At 40.9% G+C, this 23,896-nt stretch overlaps 1 protein-coding gene across 4 annotated transcripts in view; it reads right to left on the bottom strand.

Annotated features, from left to right (window-relative positions):
- Window positions 1–2,060: 2,060 nt before the first annotated feature.
- calcb (calcitonin related polypeptide beta) overlaps window positions 2,061–23,896 on the bottom strand; it is a 31,696-nt gene continuing 9,860 nt past the window's right edge. Inside the window, exons 1-5 of one of the 4 annotated variants that reach the window (XM_021598351.2) lie at window positions 7,445–7,579; window positions 6,396–6,487; window positions 5,343–5,477; window positions 3,412–3,594; window positions 2,061–2,658 (exon numbers count right to left, since the gene is read on the bottom strand). In XM_021598351.2, the coding sequence (XP_021454026.2) occupies window positions 3,432–3,594; window positions 5,343–5,477; window positions 6,396–6,481 (384 nt within the window). In that variant the 5' untranslated portion in view covers window positions 6,482–6,487; window positions 7,445–7,579 and the 3' untranslated portion in view covers window positions 2,061–2,658; window positions 3,412–3,431. 4 annotated transcript variants of the gene reach the window in all.

Below are 23,896 nucleotides of genomic sequence, written 5' to 3'. Positions count from 1 at the left end.
CCCAGAATCTCTGGTGGCCCAGCTAGCACTGCGATGCAATGCCTTAGACCAATGCGCCACCCGGGAGGCCCTATTCAAACTCATATTCATGTGTTTGTTTTCTTCAACATAGTTATTAACATGCAGGTAACTGGCCAAAATAATGGAACCACTTGAGTAAATGAGGGATACAAAGTATATTGAAAGTAGGTGCTTTCACACAAGTGTGGTTACTGAGTTAATTAAGCAATTAACGTTCAATATACTTTGTCATGTACAAAAATCCTGGGCAGGCCATTATTTTGGCTACCATGGCTATGCCCCCCCCCCCCCCCCCCCCATCATATGATGTAAATTCCCCCATCCACAAGGCAAGTGTGGTCATTAAATGGTTTGATGAGCTTGAAAACTATACGCTGTGGTAGTCAACAGAGTTCACCTCGATTAAACACTTATGGGAGATTCTGGAGCAGTGCCATCAACAAAACACCAAATGATATATTGTCTCATGGAAGAATGACATTTCATTCCTCCATTAGAGTTCCTGACACTTGTATAATCTATGCCAAGGTGCATTGAAGCTGTTCTGGCTCATAGTGGCCCAACGTCCTATTACGACACTTTATGTTGGTGTTTCCTTTATTTTGGTAGGCCAGTGACTGGGAGAAAGTATGCCTGAATTCTCTCCTCCTTAGAGACTTCACGTTGAGCTGGATTAGGCTAGTTTGGGGACAATAGGACACTATCTGTTTCCATTTTTGTGATTTACTATGAAAGGTTTGTATTTTGTATGGAAATGAATGTCAAAATCTGACCTTTTTGTGTCACCGAACCAGATGAATAAGTTGTGTGTGTTTAGAACAGTGTGAAAGGTGTGGAGTGCACTAAACTACAAGGCATTTTTTTACTCAAATGCTTCTAGTAAGTTCAACTCAAAGTCAATGAAAATTCAATATTACTTCAAATATGTATGTGGTACTGACTCAAAACTAAACGAGAAGTCACATCAACTCAATTGTTTTAAGTCATAATAACAAATTAACTTTTTACCGAGCACGCTCTACTGCAGGTTGATTTTTTTTGAGGATTGCTTTTAATATCTGTGTTTTTGCATGTATATTAAGTGTCTGATTAATCTTATGCTACAAAAATATGAATAACATACATTTTTCAAACTAATCCAATCATTTAGTTCAATTATTTTGCACTCATTACTGAAATGGTTTAAGTAGTCTCCTCACACTGTTCATAAGCCTGATATTCATTATCTATGCAGGTTGATGGTAAATAAACAATTCCAGCCATTGGATAGCTTAACATTGGTTGGATTTCAATTTGGAATTGCACAGCACTTCACAAGTCAGCATTATGTGACTTGCAAGTAGGGTTGCAAAATTCTGGTTGGTTTTCCAGATAGCCTGGATGGAAGGTTCCAGGAATTCCTCCAATCAGGAATGTTAAGAAATCTGGGAATTTTGTGACCCTACTTGCAGGCCTGATGTGGTCTGCAAACCATGTGTTTCAGGTTGCTTTATATTGGTAAATAAGACCTTATGAGACAGGCATTGTCATAAAGACTATAATTAGGCCACAAGACAAATGTCAACCATGTCTCAGTCACTAACAAATACAGTCATGGATGGTAACTCTACAATTCACTCAAAGGCAAGCAAGGTACACTGGGAAATTATATTGGACGCGTGGCTCAGTGAGGGCATTATTTAAAAAAGTCAAGCTCATGCAATTCAAATCTGGACCCCTACAGGGTCACAGTGACTCCACTGGTTTGAGTATTGACTACAAAATCACTTTTAGTAACAGTACCTGGATTTCTTCAAAAGTTTTGAGTAATGACAGCACATTGGGGTTTACAGTGAAGTTAGAACAGATTTCTTTGCTGCAGAATTCCCAACATGTTTCAGTGTTAGACCAAAGGGTTACAGAGTTACAGATAAATCTGCATGGTCTGGAACTGAAGCCACTCATCCCATGTAAAGGTAATATAATATCAACGCAACGGTTCTCTCTTCACCTAAACATTTCATGAAACTTTTGAAGAACAACACAAGTACCCCAAACCCAAATGTATCTAAAATACATTTTAATCTTGCTGAAATTCACAATTGTTACAATATTAATCTCTTGAATATTTTTCATCTTCATTCTCTTCTTCGTAATCTTCTTATAATCTTGAAACATACTGGACAATCATGTCATGTAAAGTGTTTTACATCAAGGCACAAGACAGCAGTTGTGAGGGAGCCAAGGGAAAGCTGATCTTTAATGTCTATCCCTGCGGGTCACAGTTGCCATGGGGACAGGGGGTATATGAGTGACAGGGCAAATGGGTCACATGGTACAAATGTGCTCTAAGACAATAGATAATAAATAATAAATAAGCACTGATGCTTTCTCCATTCATTTCAAATTAATTTAATGTATAAAAAAAAGGAATCGGATTCAGCTGTCAATGTACAGAATGTAGGTTGCTGTCATTTGCAAAAAGCAAAATGAAAGGTTCATAACATTATGGGAATGAGAGGAGTCCTACAATCTGAAGGGGTTTATTTGTGTAGACTGTGGGAGAGTGGATAATAAAAGCCAGTGTTTTTTTTCTGTTTGTTTTGTTGTTTTCTCCCAGATATGTTCTGATGTCATCGCGTTAAGGAGGGTCAACATCTGAAAGGGAAGAGAGAAGAACAGGGAAAGAACAGACAAGTCAACAACTTTAGTGCCCAGCACCTTCTGTCAGTCACAAAACTTAAGTCCTCTGAGCAAACAAGAAGACCAAGCAATTATTTTTCATCAACACAGGAAATCAATCATCTGTATGTAAAATCTTAATTTAAAAAATATATATATAATTTCTAATGCTCCCTCTCATTGAAGCCACAAAGTTCAAGGCCGACCACGGTATTGCAGGCATTGTTTGCAGAGAACAGGGTCCCCCATTCTAGTGAAGGGGAAAATGGCAATCTTTGTAGTCAATCCTTGTGTAAATAAATACACATTTTGTAGACAATCATGGAACTAATAATTGCTTCTATTACACCAGATGTATGTCCTTGGACATACAGAATAAGCTATAAGGATAATGTTCTATAGTAGCTAATGGCAGCCTGCAGTACCCCGGTCGGCCTTGAACTTGAGATACTCAATGAGAGGGGGCAACACTGAACTAGCCTGCAACATCACTTCCTGGAGTAGCTCAAACTGCGCATGTTATCTCTACATAAATCAACCACACGAGACACCATCCTAACTGGCTTTCTTGTCTTCAAATGTCTATTGAGTCTTCACACGTGATCGACGGTTTTGTTCATTCAGATATACAGTCATTGGTCATGTCAGGCATTTCACTAAAAGCTAGAGAATAGAAATAAAGCCAAAAGAACATAGACGGAAAGGACAGCGAGGAGGAGGAATATTCACCCTGAAGGTTGTTGTAATGTTCACATCTGTGTGTTTCTCCTCCGTCGGCCAAAAGCCTTAGAGCCTACGTTAGTGGGGACAAAGTTACTGTTGCCCATGCCCCCCGACCGGCTCAGAAAATCTGCTAGGCGGTGAGTCACGCAGGTGGCTGTGTTACAGGCTCGCTTCTGTGTTGTAATGCTGCTTCAGGAATGGAGACAGGGTTAATGGTGGGCCCTGCTCCGCACCTCGTACACATACAATACACGTGTTCACACTCATGACAGACACTCACAAACATACACATATTCAAGCACACACAGATGGTCTACACAAGTGCACTATTACACACATAAAAGTAGACAGGGGATTAATATAGTCTCTGGAAATGTTTGATCGTTAGAATGGTTCAGTTGGTCATAATTCTTACCTTGAGTCTTGGTGAGGGTTTTAGAGACAGTTCAAGGATATTGGAACTGCGATTATAACTAGGATTTATTCTATACTGCAATTCAACAAATATTGAATGCAGTTGTTGGAAGAGTCAGAAAGTTCCAAAAAATAAACAAGTACTAACATTACATTTCTTAAGAATAAAAGGTAAAAGTCTTCCTGGTATAAAAATAGGTTTATTGAAGAAGAAACATGGAACCGCATAAAGAAACCATTTATAATGGTTGAATATTACGTACGTTATCTCTCATGTATTTGGAGATTTGAGGAATTTGTAACGCAATCAAATTATATGAATATACACTCATAAAAAAAAACATCTATACATCGAGTCATTCTTTTGAATAATTGTCATTTTTAGATAAGTTCTCATTTCGATTGTCTAAACGTCCTTCTCTGCCGAAAGGGGGAAGGAATTATCAAAAGAAGAAGGGAAAAAGTCACGGGGGCGTTGCGATGGGAAATCTGTTCTAATGTCAAGCAGGCAAAATCCACATGCAGAGATTTAAAACCAGGAGGACATTCAAATTAAAAGTGAAAAAGAGTGGGAACAGGAGGAACAGGAGGAAGGGTTAGATGCTGTCAAGTGTCTCCCCGTAGCTTGCATAGCGTTCGCTCTCGGGCGCGCTGCGTTTCTTGCCAGGCGTGCCCGCGCCCACGTCTGTGCGGGGGAACGTTTGTAATTTGTGCAGGTCCTGGGACAGTTTGCCCAGCATGCAGGTGCTGAGGTTGGAGCAGCGCTTGGTTAGGGGTCTTTCAATGCTGTCAGAGGGGAGAGACAAACATGCAGAAAACAGGCTCATAGTAGCGGGACCCATGCAGGTTTCACTCTCCAACACACACACACACACACACACACACACACACACACACACACTTTCTCTCTCTCACGTTAGTACTGTGTCATCCCCTTTTAATTCATGCATGTCTCATACACAATGCATTGTCAGACGTGCTGTCATAGGCAAGAAATTAACATTTCCAAAATATCATGCTTCAACCCCCATGCTCCAACTTCATTGTATCTTCACACCCACCCTCATATCACCCCAAACAGAACAGAACGGGTAGCTTCCTGTTGTCATGCAACTCTTTCCATCTCCACTAATTGAGACCATGCACTTATCCATCCAGTTGGACATAATATAATATCTGCAGCAGGCAAACACACTGTTAACATTCATCCATTCAAATAACTGAATGTCAAACTTATCCATGTGGGGGAGGGTTACGACAGAGAATCAGTTGGGAGGGATTAGGATCTGGACCTCTGTCCTTGAGATAGAGTTAGTAACCATTCCTCTGAGCACATACCTCCAAATGGATTAAATCAAACGGCAGGTGGCTAGAAGACGTCTCTCCACACAGGTAATATAAAAGTAGCTCTGACCATCAATTCTGAGCATCACGTTTAATTCAGCATCAGTCCATTAATTGGTAGCTATAAGAGGCAAACTCAGGCTGTTAGAAATGCAGGAAGAAAAAACAGTTGTCTGTACCTATTGCCTTCAGTCACTTGCTGCTCCAGCTCTTCAGTTGTCATCTGCACAAACTCCTTGACTATGGCATTGAGTAACCTCCGTGCCTCGTAGTCCGTGAGCGTGACTTGGTCTGTCATGGACTCTATGCCCGTTCTAGAGGAGGAAGAAAGGGGATGGGTGATGCACAGGGATCAGTGTAAAAACTCAACTGGAGTTATCACCTGGGGGAGAAAAATATCCTCAGAGCATCACTGAGTCTAAAGATATGATGTGGGACTGGAATGGACCCCAGCCAACATGGAAAATAGTCATCTGCTAAGAGTAGTCCATCTAAAAGGGCTGACGTGGACCTAGTTCAGATTTATAACGGGGAGTGGCTTGGATGTTTTTACAGGCCTCATTCATCTCTCCTAAATTAAATTACTCTTGTTGTGTGGTGTTTTTTTCTTTCTGCAAACGTAATTACAGTCCCCTTTACACTTTTAGGGATAGTTCAGCCAAATTAAAAAATTACACATTTGTTTCCTTACCCTTTAAGCAGGTATGACAGCAATCCATGCTTTCGTTTAGTTTCCCTGGCACTGTTTCCACATGCTAACATTTTAGCATTTGTGGCACAAATCCCACTCAAGTCATGGTACCGATATTAGCATTTTTCGTGTATCATGATCAGATCATCCAAAAGTATTTCAAATTGATTGTGATGCTCAGCAATGTTAGCATGTGGAAACAGTGCCAGGGAAACTTAACCTAAGCATGGATTGCTGTCCCTTTAACTGGAGTGCACTTCTGGGATATTGGTTAAGGAACATATTCACTTTGATGTGTTTCTTACAGTTTCAAAAATCAACAATTTACAGACCAAAACATGTGTACTATGTAACTTTTATCACAGAAAAAGTATTTCCCCCAAAAAAATGTAACTCATAATTTTCATTCTTAAATAATACAGTTATATATGGCAGCACGTCCTATCCATCTTTTCATGTCAGATTACACAAGTGTGTGTGTGTGTGCTCGTGTCATGTATGAGTGTCATTTTTTACATTTCTGTATGTCCGTCGGGCTCACCTGGTGGGGGCTGCTTGTGAGCTGTACATCTGGCAAATGACCAAGGCATAGGCAACAAGGAAAGCAGAGATCTTCAACATAACCATGGTCCCCTACAGCAAAGAGACAGTCCCATCAGTGACGCAATTACATTAACATTTACATGTGACAATGAGAGAAGCAGGTCGCTAACACAAAAACATTCAGCATACCTTTACCAGAATGAGATTAAGCATTATACGGCTAATGTAACACAATAAAACTGTTGGTTAAAGGATTCCTTCGTTAAGTTTGAAATGAGCTACTAGAAGATGTATTGACAGCAGACTCAGCTTTAACGCACTAGCTCAGTTCAGTAGCACTGATCTCTCAAGCTGCATATCCATCCATCCTTCTGTTTCCCCATGACACCTTCCATCCAAACAGCTTCTACTCTTCTCCATGGAGAAAACTATTCCTCCAGTCTCACAATATTGGGTACAGCACAGGACAGGACAGGAGTGGTAGTTCTCTGAGTAGGAGCCCTTGGCGTGTCCAGGAATGATGGGGGTCCAAGCCTGTCGGTTGGTGCTAACTGAGGGGACGTAGCGTTAGCTAGCCGCTGTGAGGAGGGGATAGTGGTTCCAGCCAGCGTGCCAACTCCCAGGGTAGGACCAGTACATTAGTGTAATGAGCTGCCACCACTTTCTCACACACAAGCACTCCATCTCTCTCTCTCTCTCTCTCTCTCTCTCCATTCTACTCACTGTTTCTTTATCTTCATCTCTTACTCTTTGGTCTCTCACTCACCCTTGCTCACTTTTTCTCTCGCTCTCTCATATCTTTCTTTCCATCTTTTCTGCTCTGCCTCCACCACAGAGCTGAAGGAGAGTTGTGACCCCTACGGCCACACTTCAATCACAATCCCATTACCGTCACCGTCACCATCACATCACACTGCGCCAAAATGCAGGTCCACACTCTCCATATCCAACCGAGTTACAGAGTCCTCAGACACAACCCATTAAGTCAACCTACCATCCAAATACACAGTCTCCACCATGTGGATCTGGTTCAAGTTCTCCACTTACCTTTTGTGTTAGTAACCGGGCCCCAAAAAATATATAGCTTTGTAGGAAACGCCTAAGTTGACTTCTCTCACTTTGAAGACCAACTCTTGGATCTGTAGCACACAGTACCAATGCACAAGCCTATATATCCACTGCTTGCATTTGTGCATTGACTGTGTAGGTGTTTAATTATCTCCCGTCGGCCAATCCCGTCACTAAGATGCTCCTGCGAGCCAATCGGATGACACCCTTTACTTTTGGCACGCTAATAAGGGATATGGCTTTGCAATGACGTCATTCTTTAGTCACTAAGTGCTCCATTCACAAAATCCACCAGTCATTTGGACAATTTGATATCCAAATTTCCATTGAGGTCATTAATTAACCAGGAGCTAATCTAATGAATGGCCACGGCAACCATCCCTCGTAATAAATATATTAAAGGCTTCCAAAAATGTTACACGCATGCTATTTTTCAAATGCCAAATTGATAAGCCACGGCAAAGTACTAGTAGGCAGGGCCATCTGCTGGGAATGAAGGTATACTGCGGTCCCATCCACTCCTAGGTTGGTGCTACTCAACCAAGAGACATAGGGATCAAGTACCCCAGTCAATTCCACTGTCATGCTGAAACTCAAATGCGGCCGATTGTTCTACTCAAAAAGGTTTACAATTATCTGAGCAGTTAAATAAAAGAGCATGTATTACCATCATGAATACAATCACTGCAACAACTTCAACTCGTAAGAATATGATTTTTTCATGTCCTTATTTTATACAATTAAGATTTTTAAAAATGTGGAATTTGATCATGGTTTTGAACTCCTCTAATGTAATCTGAGTTAATGAGTATGACTGTGTCTCAATGATCACAGGGTTATCGCATATAACACAGGTTTTATAAAGAGTTCATCATTACGTTATTCATCTACAAGTTACCTAGTCCACATACCAAAAGACAACATTGGTATGAATCATGATAACATGGCTAATGTGTTATAATGATTATCCCTGCCCCAGTCCATGTCCTTCTTCAATGGATAAATTAAGTGGACTTCAAAAGGGAATCATTGCAGAATCCCTGATGACAAAGACAGTTGTTTTTCAAAAGCAATTACAGAACTGTTTGTCAGGTGACATCATCTAATTTCCCTTCCTTTTCATTAGCGGGCAAAGTGTGTGAAAGTGTGTGTGTGTGTGTGTGTGTGTGTGTGTGTGTGTGTGTGTGTGTGTGTGTGTGTAAGAGAAGGAGAGTGGGGGGCCTTTCCCTGCATGCGTCACAGAGGTACCCCATTAGACAGGATGAGCCTTTTAGTGTTATTGAACAGTGAGCGGCGCCGAAGTCCCATGTGCTAAATCACAGTCAAATGGACTGCGCAGGGGTCCCAGCCCCACACTACATGGCCAGAAGTATGTGGACACCCCTTCAAATTAGTGATTTGTCTATTTCATCCACACCCGTTGCTGACAGGTGTATAAAGTCGAGCACACCACCATGCAATCTCCATAGACAAACATTGGCAGTAGAATGGCCCATACTGAAGAGCTCAGTGACTTTCAACGTGGCACTGTCAAAGGATGCCACCTTTCCAACAAGTCCGTTTGTAAAGTGTCTGCCCTGCTAGAGCTGCCCCGGACAACTGTAGGTGCTGTCATTGTGACGTGGAAACGTTTAGGAGAAACAATGGCTCAGCCGCGAAGTGGTAGTCCACTCCTCTTGGAACAGGACCGCTGAGTGTTGAAGCACGTAGTGTGTAACAATCAACCGTCCTTGGTTGTAACACTCACTACAGAGTTCCAAACTGCCTCCGGAAGCAACGTCAGCACAAGAACTGTTCATCGGGAGCTTCATGAAATGGGTTTCCATGGCCGAGCAGCCGCAAGATCACCATGCGCAATGCCAAGCATCGACTGGAGTGGTGTAAAGCTCGCCACCATTGGACTCTGGAGCAGTGGAAACGCATTCTCTGGAGTGATGAATCCCGCTTCACCATCTTGCAGTACGGCAGACTAATCTATGTTTGGCGGATGCCAGGAGAACGCCACCTACCCAAATGCATAGTGCCAACTTTAAAGTTTGGTGGAGGAGGAATAATGGTCTGGGGCTGTTTTTCATGGTTCGGGCTAGGCCCCTTAGATCCAGTGAAGGGAAATATTAACGCTACAGCATACAATGACATTCTAGACGATTCTGTGCTTCCAACTTTGTGGCAATAATTTGGGGAAGGTCCTTTCCTGTTTCAGCATGACAATGACCCCATGCACAAAGTGAGGTCAATACAGAAATGATTTGTTGAGATCGGTGTGGGAGAACTTGACTGGCCTGCACAAAGCCCTGACCTCAACCCCATCAAACAACTTTTGCGATGAATTGAAAACTCAGAGTGTGAGCCAGGCCAAATCGACCGACATCAGTGCCCGACCTCACAAATTCTCTTGTGGATGAATGGAAGAAACTGCCAGCAGCAATGTTTCAACATCTAGTGGAAAGTCTTCACAGAAGAGTGGAGGCTGTTATAGCAGCAAAGGGGAGACCAAATCCATATTAATGCCCATGATTTTGGAATGAGATGTTCGAAGAGCATGTGTCCACATACTTTTGGCCATGTAGTGTATATGAGTGTCTAGGTAACATTGGCCATGTAGTGTATATGAGTGTCTAGGTAACATTGGGCATGTAGTGTATATGAGTGTCTAGGTAACATTGGCCATGTAGTGTATATGAGTGTCTAGGTAACATTGGCCATGTAGTGTATATGAGTGTCTAGGTAACATTGGGCATGTAGTGTATATGAGTGTCTAGGTAACATTGGCCATGTAGTGTATATGAGTGTCTAGGTAACATTGGCCATGTAGTGTATATGAGTGTCTAGGTAACATTGGCCATGTAGTGTATATGAGTGTCTAGGTAACATTGGCCATGTAGTGTATATGAGTGTCTAGGTAACATTGGCCATGTAGTGTATATGAGTGTCTAGGTAACATTGGCCATGTAGTGTATATGAGTGTCTAGGTAACATTGGCCATGTAGTGTATATGAGTGTCTAGGTAACATTGGGCATGTAGTGTATATGAGTGTCTAGGTAACATTGGCCATGTAGTGTATATGAGTGTCTAGGTAACATTGGCCATGTAGTGTATATGAGTGTCTAGGTAACATTGGCCATGTAGTGTATATGAGTGTCTAGGTAACATTGGCCATGTAGTGTATATGAGTGTCTAGGTAACATTGGCCATGTAGTGTATATGAGTGTCTAGGTAACATTGGCCATGTAGTGTATATGAGTGTCTAGGTAACATTGGCCATGTAGTGTATATGAGTGTCTAGGTAACATTGGCCATGTAGTGTATATGAGTGTCTAGGTAACATTGGCCATGTAGTGTATATGAGTGTCTAGGTAACATTGGCCATGTAGTGTATATGAGTGTCTAGGTAACATTGGCCATGTAGTGTATATGAGTGTCTAGGTAACATTGGCCATGTAGTGTATATGAGTGTCTAGGTAACATTGGCCATGTAGTGTATATGAGTGTCTAGGTAACATTGGGCAAATAAACTGAAGTTACATTTGTCCAACTTCTTGAATCCTATTAATTAAATGACAAAGATTATTCATCAAACAGGTCTTGTATAATCCTTTACAATGACTTCATACAGTAGTAACATGTAACAAAGTACAAATGTGTAATTCATTTGTTTTCATAATTTCTTTCTTCAGTTTCATATTTATTTTTCTTCTGTTTTTCAGTTTCAGTATTCTGTTTCATTTTGATGAACCTCGTCATACATCCATCCAAATGAAGTAATCAGACTTATTGCTTTACTTTTTAAAAATTTTGCGACGGAAAAGTTCTGTTAGCATACATTCCTGAGTTATCTCATCACATTTATCAAAGTTGAGTTAACTAGAAATCTGGTTGCTTTGATTTTTTTTAATTGACTTAACTTTCGATTTCAAGTCCTTTCAACTTAACGATGTAAGGATATCATCAGCTGAACTATTTAAGCTTCATGGACCAACGTAGTGAATTTGGAGGGGTAGCCCCAGGCAGGGACTCAAACCTGGGTTCACTGGCTGTCAAGTGTCAACCCAACACCTTATACGTTGGTCCATGACGCCAAGAGAGCTGAAGTTGGATGAGCTGTAGCTGAATCTATGCTGTAGATTTCTGCTCAACTATGGAAATGGTTGTATTATTGACGGATGGCTGTTATATTTGGCTGAATGACGACATGGCTATTCAGCTAGAAGAATCCACTCTGCACCGGCAGGATAGAACAGCACACTCCGGTAAGACGAGGGGGGGGGGGGGGGGGGGGGGGGGTCTGTACATATTTGTAAACATCAGCTGGTGCATGAAATCTAAGGAAGTCTCTAGATTTTGCTCGCCTGAAGTTGAGTATATTGTGATAAACTGCAGGCCACACTACTTGCCTAGAAACTTCTCAGCTATACTTTTCATGGCTGTTTATTTACCACCACAGAAAGATGCTGGCACTAAGACCGCACTCAGTCAGCTGTATAAGGAAATAAGCAAACAGGAAACCACTCACCCAGAGGCAGTGCTCCTAGTGGCCGGAGACTTTAATGCAGGGAAACTTAAATCAGTTCTACCAAATCTCTATCAACATGTTAAATGTGCAACCAGAAGGAAAACAATTCTAGATCAACTGTACTCCACACACAGAGACGCGTACAAAGCTCTCCCTCGCCCTACATTTGGTAAATCTGACCACAACTCTATCCTCCTGATTCCTGCTGACAAGCAAAAATGAAAGCAGGAAGCACCAGTAACTCGGTCTATAAAAGAATGGTCAGATGAAGCAGATGCTAAACTGCAGGACTGCTTTGCTATCACAGACTGGAACATGTTCCCGGGATTCTTCCGATGACATTGAGGAATACACCACATCAGTCACTGGCTTTATCAATAAGTGCATTGAGGACGTCGTCCCGACAGTGACTGTACATACATACCCCAACCAGAAGCCATGGATTACAGGCAACATTCGCACTGAGCTAAAGGGTAGAGCTGCCACTTTCAAGGTGCGGGACTCTAACCTGGAAGCTTACAAGAAATCCCGCTATGCCCTGCGACGAACCATCAAACAGGCAAAGCTTCAATACAGGGCTAAGATTGAATCATACTACACCGGCTCCGACGCTCGTCGGATGTGGCAGGGCTTGCAAACTACTACAGACTACAAAGGGAAGCACAGCCGCGAGCTGCCCAGTGACACGATCCTACCAGACGAGCTAAATCACTTCTATGCTCGCGTCGAGGCAAGCAACACTGAGGCATACATGAGAGCATCAGCTGTTCCGGACGACTGTGTGATCACGCTCTCCGTAGCCGACGTGAGTAAGACCTTTAAACAGGTCAACATACACAAGGCTGCGGGGCCAGACGGATTACCAGGACGAGTGCTCCGGGCATGTGCTGACCAACTGGCAGGTGTCTTCACTGACATTTTCAACATGTCCCTGATTGAGTCTGTAATACCAACATGCTTCAAGCAGACCACCATAGTCCCTGTGCCCAAGAACACAAAGGCAACCTGCCTAAATGACTACTGACCCGTAGCACTCACGTCCGTAGCCATGAAGTGCTTTGAAAGGCTGGTAAGGGTTCACATCAACATCATTATCCCAGAAACCCTAGACCCGCTCCAATTTGCATACCGCCCAAACAGATCCACAGATGATGAAATCTCTATTGCACTCCACACTGCCCTTTCCCACCTGGAGAAATGGAACACCTATGTGAGAATGCTGTTCATTGACTACAGCTCAGTGTTCAACACCATAGTGCCCTCAAAGCTCATCACTAAGCTAAGGATCCTGAGACTAAACTCTTCCCTCTGCAACTGGATCATGGACTTCCTGACAGGTCGCCCTGTCAGGCCTGATCACCGACAACGACGAGACAACCTATAGGGAGGAGGTCAGAGACCTGGCCGGGTGGTGTCAGAATAACAACCTATCTCTCAATGTAACCAAGGCTAAGGAGATGACTGTGGACTACAGGAAAAGGAGCACCGAGCATGTCCCCATTCTCATTGACGGGGCTGTAGTGGAGCAGGTTGAGAGCTTCAAATTCTTTGGTGTCCACATCAACAACAAACTAGATTGGTCCAAACACACCAAGACAGTCGTGAAGAGGGCATGACAAAGCCTATTCCCCCTCAGGAAACTAAAAAGATTTGGCATGGGTCCTGAGATCCTCAAAAGGTTCTACAGCTGCAACATCGAGAGCATTGGTTGCATCACTGCCTGGTACGGCAATTGCTCAGCCTCCAACCGCAAGGCACTTCAGAGGGTAGTGCGTACGGCCCAGTACATCACTTGGGCAAAGCTGCCTGCCATCTAGGACCTCTACACCAGGCGGTGTCAGAGGAAGGCCCTGAAAATTGTCAAAGACCTCAGCCATCCCAGTCATAGACTGTTCTCTCTACCTCCGCATGGCAAGCGGTAAGTGCCAAGTCTAGGACAAAAAGGCGTCTCAACAGTTTTTACCCCCAAGCCATAAGACTCCTGAACAAATAGAATGGACTATTTGCATTGTGTGTTCCCCCCAACCCTTCTTTTACGCTGCTGCTACTCTCTGTTTATCTTATATGCATAGTCACTTTAACTATACATTCATGTACATACTACCTCAATTGGCCCGACCAACCAGTGCTCTTGCACATTGGCTAACCGGGCTATCTGCATTGTGTCCCACCACCCAGCAACCCCTCTTTTTATGCTTCTGCTACTCTCTGTTCATCATATATGCACAGTCACTTTAACGATACCTACATGTACATACTACCTCAATAAGCCTGACTAACAGGTGTCTGTATATGGCCTTGCTACTCTTTTTTCAAATGTCTTTCTACTGTTGTTTTATTTCTTTACTTACCTACACACACACACACACACACACACACACACACACACACACACACACACACACACACACACACACACACACACACACACATATACCTTTTTTGGCACCATTGGTTAGAGCCTGTAAGTAAGCATTTCACTGTAAGGTTTACACAAACTTTGATTTGATTTTTATTTTGATTGAGCCAAGTATGTTTATGACAGACTAGTGTCTCCTTTGACTCCTAACTAGTTTCAGTCATGATCCATATAATGGACCAAACAGGTAGGTCTATCAAATCTGAGTAACCACAGACCACATAAACAGGTACAACAGAAATCTCATTAAGGGTTAGAACAAATCAATTTACTATATCTGGTTAAATGCATCAGCCTCTGCAATACATGGATCAGTTGTAACTGATCCCCGACAGAGTGGCGCAGCGGTCTAAGGCACTGCATCGCTGCAGTCCCTGGTTTGAATCCAGCCTGCATCACATCCGGCCGTGATTGGGAGTCCCATAGGGCGGCGCACAATAGGCCCAGCTTTGTACAGGATAGGTCATCATTGTAAATAATCATTTGTTGTTAACTGGCTTGCCTAGTTAAATAAAGGTTAAATAAATAATAAGTATAATACAACTTGCAGAAAGGTATACTGGGTAATATGTTAATTAAACACGTGTTTAAGCCAAAACAGTATTTTATGTTGTAAGTGTCAGCAAACATTTCTCTCATGTGATCAAATCAGCTATTTGTGTTGCGAATTACAATATTTCAGTTAATTCTGTTTCAACTCACATTGAGTAAAAATCATTGAGTTAGGGGAATAATAATTCATGTCAGCTCAACAATTTCCCAATTTGAAGTCCAGACAACTTGGATATTTAAGTTTTTTTTAAATTACAGTATTACTGTGTACTAATCGTACTACATACTTTTTTAGAACATAATGTTTATAAAAAATGTATGCAGGAAGCAACAAATATCAATATAAAACATATTTTCACATAACCAAACTGCCTACCATATAAGATGCAAATACAGGTATCTGGACACGGCCATTCTTTTAGACTGCTGAAGCAAGCACACATATTTTCCTCAGGAAATTGACATTTTCTAGTTATTTACTTCAAACTTTGTATTGTCTTTCTATGCCATGGGATTAAGAGAAGTAAGTATTACATCATCCAGTAACCTAACATGCAACATGCACTAATAACAATGTCGCCACCAAAACATTTAACCTTTTAATCACGGACAAAGATTGATGAGGATATAGACACCTTTGAACATTACAAAGCACCCCAACGTACAGAGACTGTAAAGCATTATATCAGAGATATACATTGTGATGGGGCCAAAGTGGAGTGATATGAATCGTTGATCTATGGATCTATCAGTGAATCGTTGATCTATGGATCTATCAGTGTCTCCATTCACTGTTGGGTGCTCCAAGGTTCAGGGGAAGTACCCTGTCCATATAAATCACTTCCTCAAGGAAAAAGCAACAGCACTTAAGTCATTAGCAGACTCCAACCTTCTGTAATGGCTCTCAATCTCCAAATCTAATCAGTGCTGCACACCATCACCACAAAGGATGCTCTCCCTTGATTAAATTCAAGTTCAAGTGTGTGACCAAGCTCTTGTCTTCGGGGGCTCTCCCACTGGGGCGTTAAGGGAACATTTGAACACCTGCCGACTTCCATCAGACTGGGATTACCCACAAGGCCCTAAGAGTGCAGGCAGGCACACACACGCACACCCACACACACAAACACACACACCCAACATACATTAATTAATTCATTATGCGAGCGGGATGGGGGCGCAAACAAATGCCACATTCAGATTTGGGGACAGGTCATTACTTAAAGGCCCATGGGAAGTGCCACTTGACTTGTAAGAGCAGCCGAGCACTTGCTGGATTTGTTGTTAATCATCCTGGGAGCATTAGAGAAATTACATTTAATCGTTGAAACGTTGGGGCATCAATTAGTTGGTCATGCCATATAGCGCGTGGGAGGCAGTGGCGGACTTATCATTAGGCAGAAGAGACAATTGCCTCAGGCCTCACATCATCAGATGCCCGTGAACTGGGCATAATAAAAAATAATAATAATAGTAATTAAAATATATATATTTCTCCACTCGACCCCCCCCCCCCCAACCTACTACCCCCCATCCTCCACACGATCCGCTGTTGCGGGCTGCTCAGCTCACTGCTCTCGTTCTTTCTTGCTTCAGTAGGTCGGTCCAGCAGCTAAATCTGTGGGAAGCTTCAAAGTTGCATCATCTAAACATTCTTCCTAGAACTGTCTATGAAGGGTTGCTAGGAAATGTTATATATGATTATATGTAGAAACCTTCTTGCCTTCCAAAGAATCCTTCTTGCCGTTCAAAGAATCATCAAAAAACCCTTTCTTCCAAAAATGGTTCTTAGGATGTTAAAGGTTCTAGGTAGAACCCTTTCAGTTACAAAGAACCCTTGTCTTCCAAAAAAGGTTCTTCTGATCAAAACAGTTCTTGGTAGAACCCTATCCCTCCAGAAATAACCCTTTTGGAACCATTTTTCTAAGAATGTACTACACGAGTGAAGAGCAAAATACACTTGTTAAGCAACATAACATGCAAAAAATCCTTAATATAATGAGCAAACTAGAATACAGATGATAAGCACCCAACTCAACTCAGCTAACATTTTGGCCTCTGTCTGGGGCCTCCAATTCTCTAAGTCCGCCCCTGGTGGGAGAAAGCTTTGGCTAGCCCTGACATCATCCAGTGCTGTCTGCATGCACAGCTCTGCTGCTGTAGTAGGCTGCTTCCTCCACTCTCATTCAAGTAACAGATGCCCGAGAGAAAAAGAGCCCCCTCAGCAATCAATGTCTAGACCAATGGTTGATGTGGACCGGTGCTGGGTTACCAGATCTGAGTACTGGAGTACCGGCTCCCTTTTCATTCCACGTCAAGCATTGATCTCTAGACAGTTGCCAATAGTGTGGTTTGAGAGAACAGTTTCCAAAAATGGCCTATTATATTGAATGAAGTTGTTGCATGTGACATTAGTTACACAGTCCAAAACACTTGAAGACATAAACCACAGAGACAGCAAAGGTGCACCACATTATAGCTAATCATTATCTCTTGGTTATTTTTACTTGCAAGGATTCCCTACTGCCTATTGAACACTGTTAGAACAAAGATGCTATCTAGAACCTAAAAGGGTTCTTCGGCTGTCCCCATAGGAGAACCTTTTGAATAACCATTTCCACATAGGGTTCTGTATGGAACTCAAAAGGTTTACCTGAAACCAAAAAGGGTTATCCTATGGGGACAGCTGAAGAACCCTTTTGGAAAACTTTTTTCAAGGAGTATATTTGAGGACTTGGGATCCTTTTATGTCACTTCATATCGTTATCCAAATATATCATATAAGAAAAAGTGTCCACTTGCCAACATAATATGTGGACTCAAAATTTGATTTGAATTGGGGTTTGTTGTTGGGATTTGTAATTGGGATTTGTAATTGGGGTTTGTTGTTGGGGTTTGTTATTGGGGTTTGTTGTTGGGGTTCGTTATTGGGGTTTGTTGTTGGGGTTTGAGGGAATGAAGTTCCTGGTGTTCTTTAACACAGTCATCTGACAAAGACGCCAAGATACCAGGATACACAGAAGGAATCAACATCAAGGAGATTACACAGCAACATAATGGCACAGTTCTTGGTTGGGGAAGCTACTCTGATAATATAGTTGACCATGCTACCAATTACTTCACACTGTGAAAAATGTAGTTTTCTTAACTAAAGTTACTTTGAAAAAGTAGATCTCTACATCCAAGCTACTTTGTGGAAATGTATCATATCTAAATATGAAACGTCACAGACTACAAATTGCAAGACTATATTACTCTGGAGTCAGATGTTAATAGAATATGTCATTTAACCTATTAAACACAAAAATATGTTTCAAGTAAGAATTAAGCAGGTCTGATGGCGAAAATGAAAATAAATTCCAGCCTACTTAGTAGTTCCATTAGTAGCTACATGGCTAAAAAGTAATTAACTACTGAAAACACTACCAATATTTGAATTTAGGGTAACACTTTTAGATGTGTTGTGACATATTTAAGCAGTAAGGCCCGAGGAGGTGTGGTATATGGCCAATATACCACGGCTAAGGACTGTTCTTAATCACAACGCAGAGTGCCCGGACAAAGCCCTTGCTGTGGTATATTGGCCATATATCACAAACCCCAGAGGAGCCTTAATGCTATTATAAACTGGTTACCAACGTAATTAGAACAGTAAAACTAAATGTTTTGTCATACCCATGATATACGGTCTCTTGTACCATGGCTTTCAGCCAATCAAAATTCAGTTCACCCAGTTTATAAATTCCTTATAAACTGGGTGGTTCGAGCCTTGAATGCTGATTGGCTGACAGCCATGGTATATCAGACTGTATACCATGGGTATGACAAAACAATTATTCTTTCTGCTCTAATTACGTTGTTAAGGAGTTTATTATAGCATTAAGGCACCTCAGGGGTTTGTGATATATGGCCAATATAACACGGCTAAGGACTGTATCCAGGCACTGCGTTGCGTCGTACTTAAGAACAGCCCTTAGCCATGGTACATTGGCCATATACCACACCCCCTCGTGCCTTATTGCTTAAATATTTTATGGCTGGTTATGACACCTACCTACCCGTGTCAAAGCCCACATATTGATTATTAATAATTTCTCAAATATTTATTAGCTAATCATTCAATCGAATACGCTATGCTACAGCCATTGAATCTGTCTTTGAGCGTTAATGGCTAGCTCGGTCCACAACATTATGTTCTTATATTTTTCAATCTTGAGATACAAGGGAAAATGTTATTAATCAGTGACTGAAATTTCTCGCTACGTGATATTCACTTACGGACTTGGAGAGCGCTCAAAGCGTTGTAGAACGCTCCTCTGAATAACAGGGCGTGGTTTTGGCTTAACTGCGTTGGGAAAAAGAAAGATGCGGAAAAATGGCAATTGTTCGTGTCTACTTATTTATCCTGTTTTCAGGCTTGTAACATTTATAAGCATGGCTCCGTTTTTGAAATCTAGAGATAAAATGTTTATCTAAACTATGATTAGTTTTCTTGGAATTTTGATGTATAATTTAAGTGTTTAATTTATGTACTCATGTAAATACACCTAAGACGAGACATCGTTTGTAAAAAGACATGAAACCATTAAAAAAGCCAAAACGTTTATAATGAAAAAAGATTTAATCCGAGACGCCATCTTGTCTCATTTTCCCCTTCATATGACTGCAGCAAAGCTAAATTAGTTAACTTTGTATGTAAGTCAATGCAAGCTAGCTACATGAATAGTTGAGAGGTAGCTTAAGCTATGTTATGAAAACATTGAGAAACGGGATTGTAGTGTATTTGAGAATGTGTAAAAGTGTCTGTTATTGCCATAATATATTTGGTATGAAGTTTTAGTTTTCAGCTTTCATTAGCGGTGCCACTGCATTGTAGCATACTCTATTCTCAGATTTCTGTTCATTAGTTATATATTTTCAGAAAAAGTACTGCATCTGCTGCATCCACGGGTGGAGGTGAAGACCTCGAGGGAGGCTGCAAAACCAACTTTCAAATAAAAGGAAATATTCAGAATTCGCTCTGCCATTTCCTGGTTGCTAAAATTTAAATAGCTCGTCTAAATTCAGTTTATGTGACAAAACAAGCAATGCATGTCATTATACCATCTAAACCGCTGTGACACTGTCAAGAAGCATTGTGACCATCATAATCATATAAGCCAGATAGGCCTATCACGTACATGCCCTTATATCAGTCATCAGTCACAAAGAGAGTGTCTTGTCCTGCTCCTGAAATCTGCTACTGCATTCATCCCAGTCATCAGCAACAGAGCATTGAGGTACGTGCATGTCTGACATCAATGCGTGTGCAATTACAATGATCATTTAATATGGTCAATTTCAGAAAATGTTATATAACATAAACATACTGTTGACAAGTAGGCTATGGTGTAATGGAATGGTTTGCCTTGTGTGGTAGGTTTTGTACTATTTGACACCTGTAAAATAAGACGTAAAAAAACTATATAGTTATGACCATATTATGACAAGTTATGTCTGCTCTTATTACATATTATGACATGGTTATGTCTGCTCTTATTATATATTATGACATGGTTATGTCTGCTCTTATTACATGTTATGACAAGTTATGTCTGCTCTTATTACATATTATGACATGGTTATGTCTGCTCTTATTATATATTATGACATGGTTATGTCTGCTCTTATTACATATTATGACATGGTTATGTCTGCTCTTATTACATATTATGACATGGTTATGTCTGCTCTTATTACATATTATGACATGGTTATGTCTGCTCTTATTACATATTATGACATGGTTATGTCTGCTCTTATTATATATTATGACATGGTTATGCCTGCTCTTATTATATATTATGACATGGTTATGTCTGCTCTTATTACATGTTATGACAAGTTATGTCTGCTCTTATTACATATTATGACATGGTTATGTCTGCTCTTATTATATATTATGACATGGTTATGTCTGCTCTTATTACATATTATGACATGGTTATGTCTGCTCTTATTACATATTATGACATGGTTATGTCTGCTCTTATTACATATTATGACATGGTTATGTCTGCTCTTATTATATATTATGACATGGTTATGCCTGCTCTTATTATATATTATGACATGGTTATGTCTGCTCTTATTACATGTTATGACAAGTTATGTCTGCTCTTATTACATATTATGACATGGTTATGTCTGCTCTTATTATATATTATGACATGGTTATGTCTGCTCTTATTACATATTATGACATGGTTATGTCTGCTCTTATTACATATTATGACATGGTTATGTCTGCTCTTATTACATGTTATGACAAGTTATGTCTGCTCTTATTACATATTATGACATGGTTATGTCTGCTCTTATTATATATTATGACATGGTTATGTCTGCTCTTATTACATATTATGACATGGTTATGTCTGCTCTTATTACATATTATGACATGGTTATGTCTGCTCTTATTACATATTATGACATGGTTATGTCTGCTCTTATTATATATTATGACATGGTTATGCCTGCTCTTATTATATATTATGACATGGTTATGTCTGCTCTTATTACATGTTATGACAAGTTATGTCTGCTCTTATTACATATTATGACATGGTTATGTCTGCTCTTATTACATATTATGACATGGTTATGTCTGCTCTTATTACATATTATGACATGGTTATGTCTGCTCTTATTACATATTATGACATGGTTATGTCTGCTCTTATTACATATTATGACATGGTTATGACCGTGTCATAACGTATTATGACGCTAAGAGTCAAGTTCAACTACCACCAAGCTACAGCAAAATGTTATTCAATTACTAGTTGAGCTACATGTAGTTCACTACTCCCCAACACTGTAAGTTCTACACTTTTAAAAGATAACCATCTTGCTTTGGGGGGCTGATATTGCAGTGACACCACTGTGCGTTTGGCTCAATCATCCCGATGCCGCCGGAGAAGAAATCTTAGTGAGTCAGAAGCCAGGATGGAGGCAGCAATTCTCCTCAAGGAAACTTGGCTCCCACGTTTGGAGCCATTTCAGATTCAATCACACTTGATCAACTTGGACCGAGTCCTTTGGTATTTATAGAAAGTTAAACGGTATGCGGTTATGAAACATGGCAGAGGGCCAACGTCTGCAGTCATTTCTGCCTCCGCAGCAAAGCTGAGAGTTAAAACTGAAGGAGTATCCAATTTTTCTGTACTGTGTATTTCACTTTCCGAAAGATCTGGTCTGCAGAACCAGGTCTCTGATTAATTGAAAAACGCAGGAAGACTTTACATTAAGTTGTTCTCATACCGGTGTATGAACCCTGTATTACTACAGTAATAACCCTGTATTACTACAGTAATAACCCTGTATTACTACAGTAATAACATTGTATTAATATGTTGTTACATGGTACTTTAGTAACTGTATATTAATCACATAGTAACGGATATTGAACCTTGTAGAACAGGGAAAAAAACAATTTAACTCCATCATTGTGCAATTACAAAGCAATTACTGAAATAATGTGTAATAACAGTGTCGTTACAGTAGTAATAAGTGTTACTACACAGGTATAAGAGCAGCTCAACGTAAAGTGTTTCCAACAAATTTACTCTACGTAGACTAACTATTGTTTTGATCAAGGGGAGAAAATGTATCATATTTGTACTGTTTTGTGTAGTCCTGGTGTGAGCATGTTCATCTCATTTCTATTTCTTGTGTGTTTTTGTTCCACTTTATGTTACAGTACAACTGATATTGATTACTGCATCGTAGGGAAAGAGCTTGCAAGAACAGCATTTCACTGCATTGTGCACGTGACAATAAAAAAATGATATTTTAAACTACTTTAGGTGCAACCTGTTCTTCGAAGAGAGGACCTGGAACAATCTCTTCACCTTCTGAGTTCCTTGACATCCACGGTCGCCATTCACTCCTTTCTGTCGGGGATTTTGCATCTCTTCAGAGGAAGGCAGCCAAAGCAGGAGGCGGCTTGAGGCCATCCCACACTTCACCTCTGACCCTACTCTCTCGCATCTCTGGTTATGTCACCCTCATTGACGTAATTGAGGCTTGAAGCTAATGGCTCAGTCGGTGTGGTGACAATGAAATTTATACGCCATGATCAGATCTAGCGATTGCATATTCCCTCCGTACTGGGAAATGGGCAGTTTGGCCAATCAGTCAAACGCAGTAAAAGCGCTGTCAATCGTAAAAAGTAATTATTGTGACATGATGGATTCTGAAGCACAAGAGCCCATTAACAACTTTAATGAATAGATTAGCCGAAGAAGCAGCCAGGTGGCTAAGGAACAACATTTGACCACTCGCCACCCACCTAACTCTTGCGACACCAACTCATAGCATTAGATCTTAGCAGGCTTGTATGATAACCGAGACAGTTATTATGAGGACATCGACTGTTAACTTGGTTTGTGAATCCCTGGGATGTTATTCATAAAGTCTCTCAGAATAGAATAGCTTATCTAGGATCAGGCGCCGATATACAGTGCCTTCAGAAAGTATTCATACCCCTTGACTTATTCCACATTTTGTTGTGTTACAGCCTGAATTCAAAATTGATTCAATGGATTGTTTTTACCCCATAATGACAAAGTGAAAACCTGCCCAGTCCTTAACGATTACAAGCATACCCTTAACATGATGCAGCCACATTTATGCTTGACAATATGGAGAGTGGTACTCAGTAATGTAACGATCGTCTGTTGAAGAAGGTGTGGACCAAAGTGCAGCGTGGTCAGTGTTCATACTTATATTTCAACTGAACACTCAATATCAAAAATAACAAACAGAATGAACGAAAACCGGAACAGTCCTGTCAGGTGCAGAAACACAAAGAAAATAACTACCCACAAAAACCCTGTGGGAATAAACTACCTAAGTATGGTTCCCAATCAGAGACAAAGATAGACAGCTGTCCCTGATTGAGAA

This window comes from Oncorhynchus mykiss, chromosome 30 (assembly GCF_013265735.2).
Source record: "Oncorhynchus mykiss isolate Arlee chromosome 30, USDA_OmykA_1.1, whole genome shotgun sequence".
Classification (NCBI taxonomy): Eukaryota; Metazoa; Chordata; class Actinopteri; order Salmoniformes; family Salmonidae; genus Oncorhynchus; species Oncorhynchus mykiss.
This window is presented reverse-complemented; position numbering and strand designations above follow the sequence as displayed.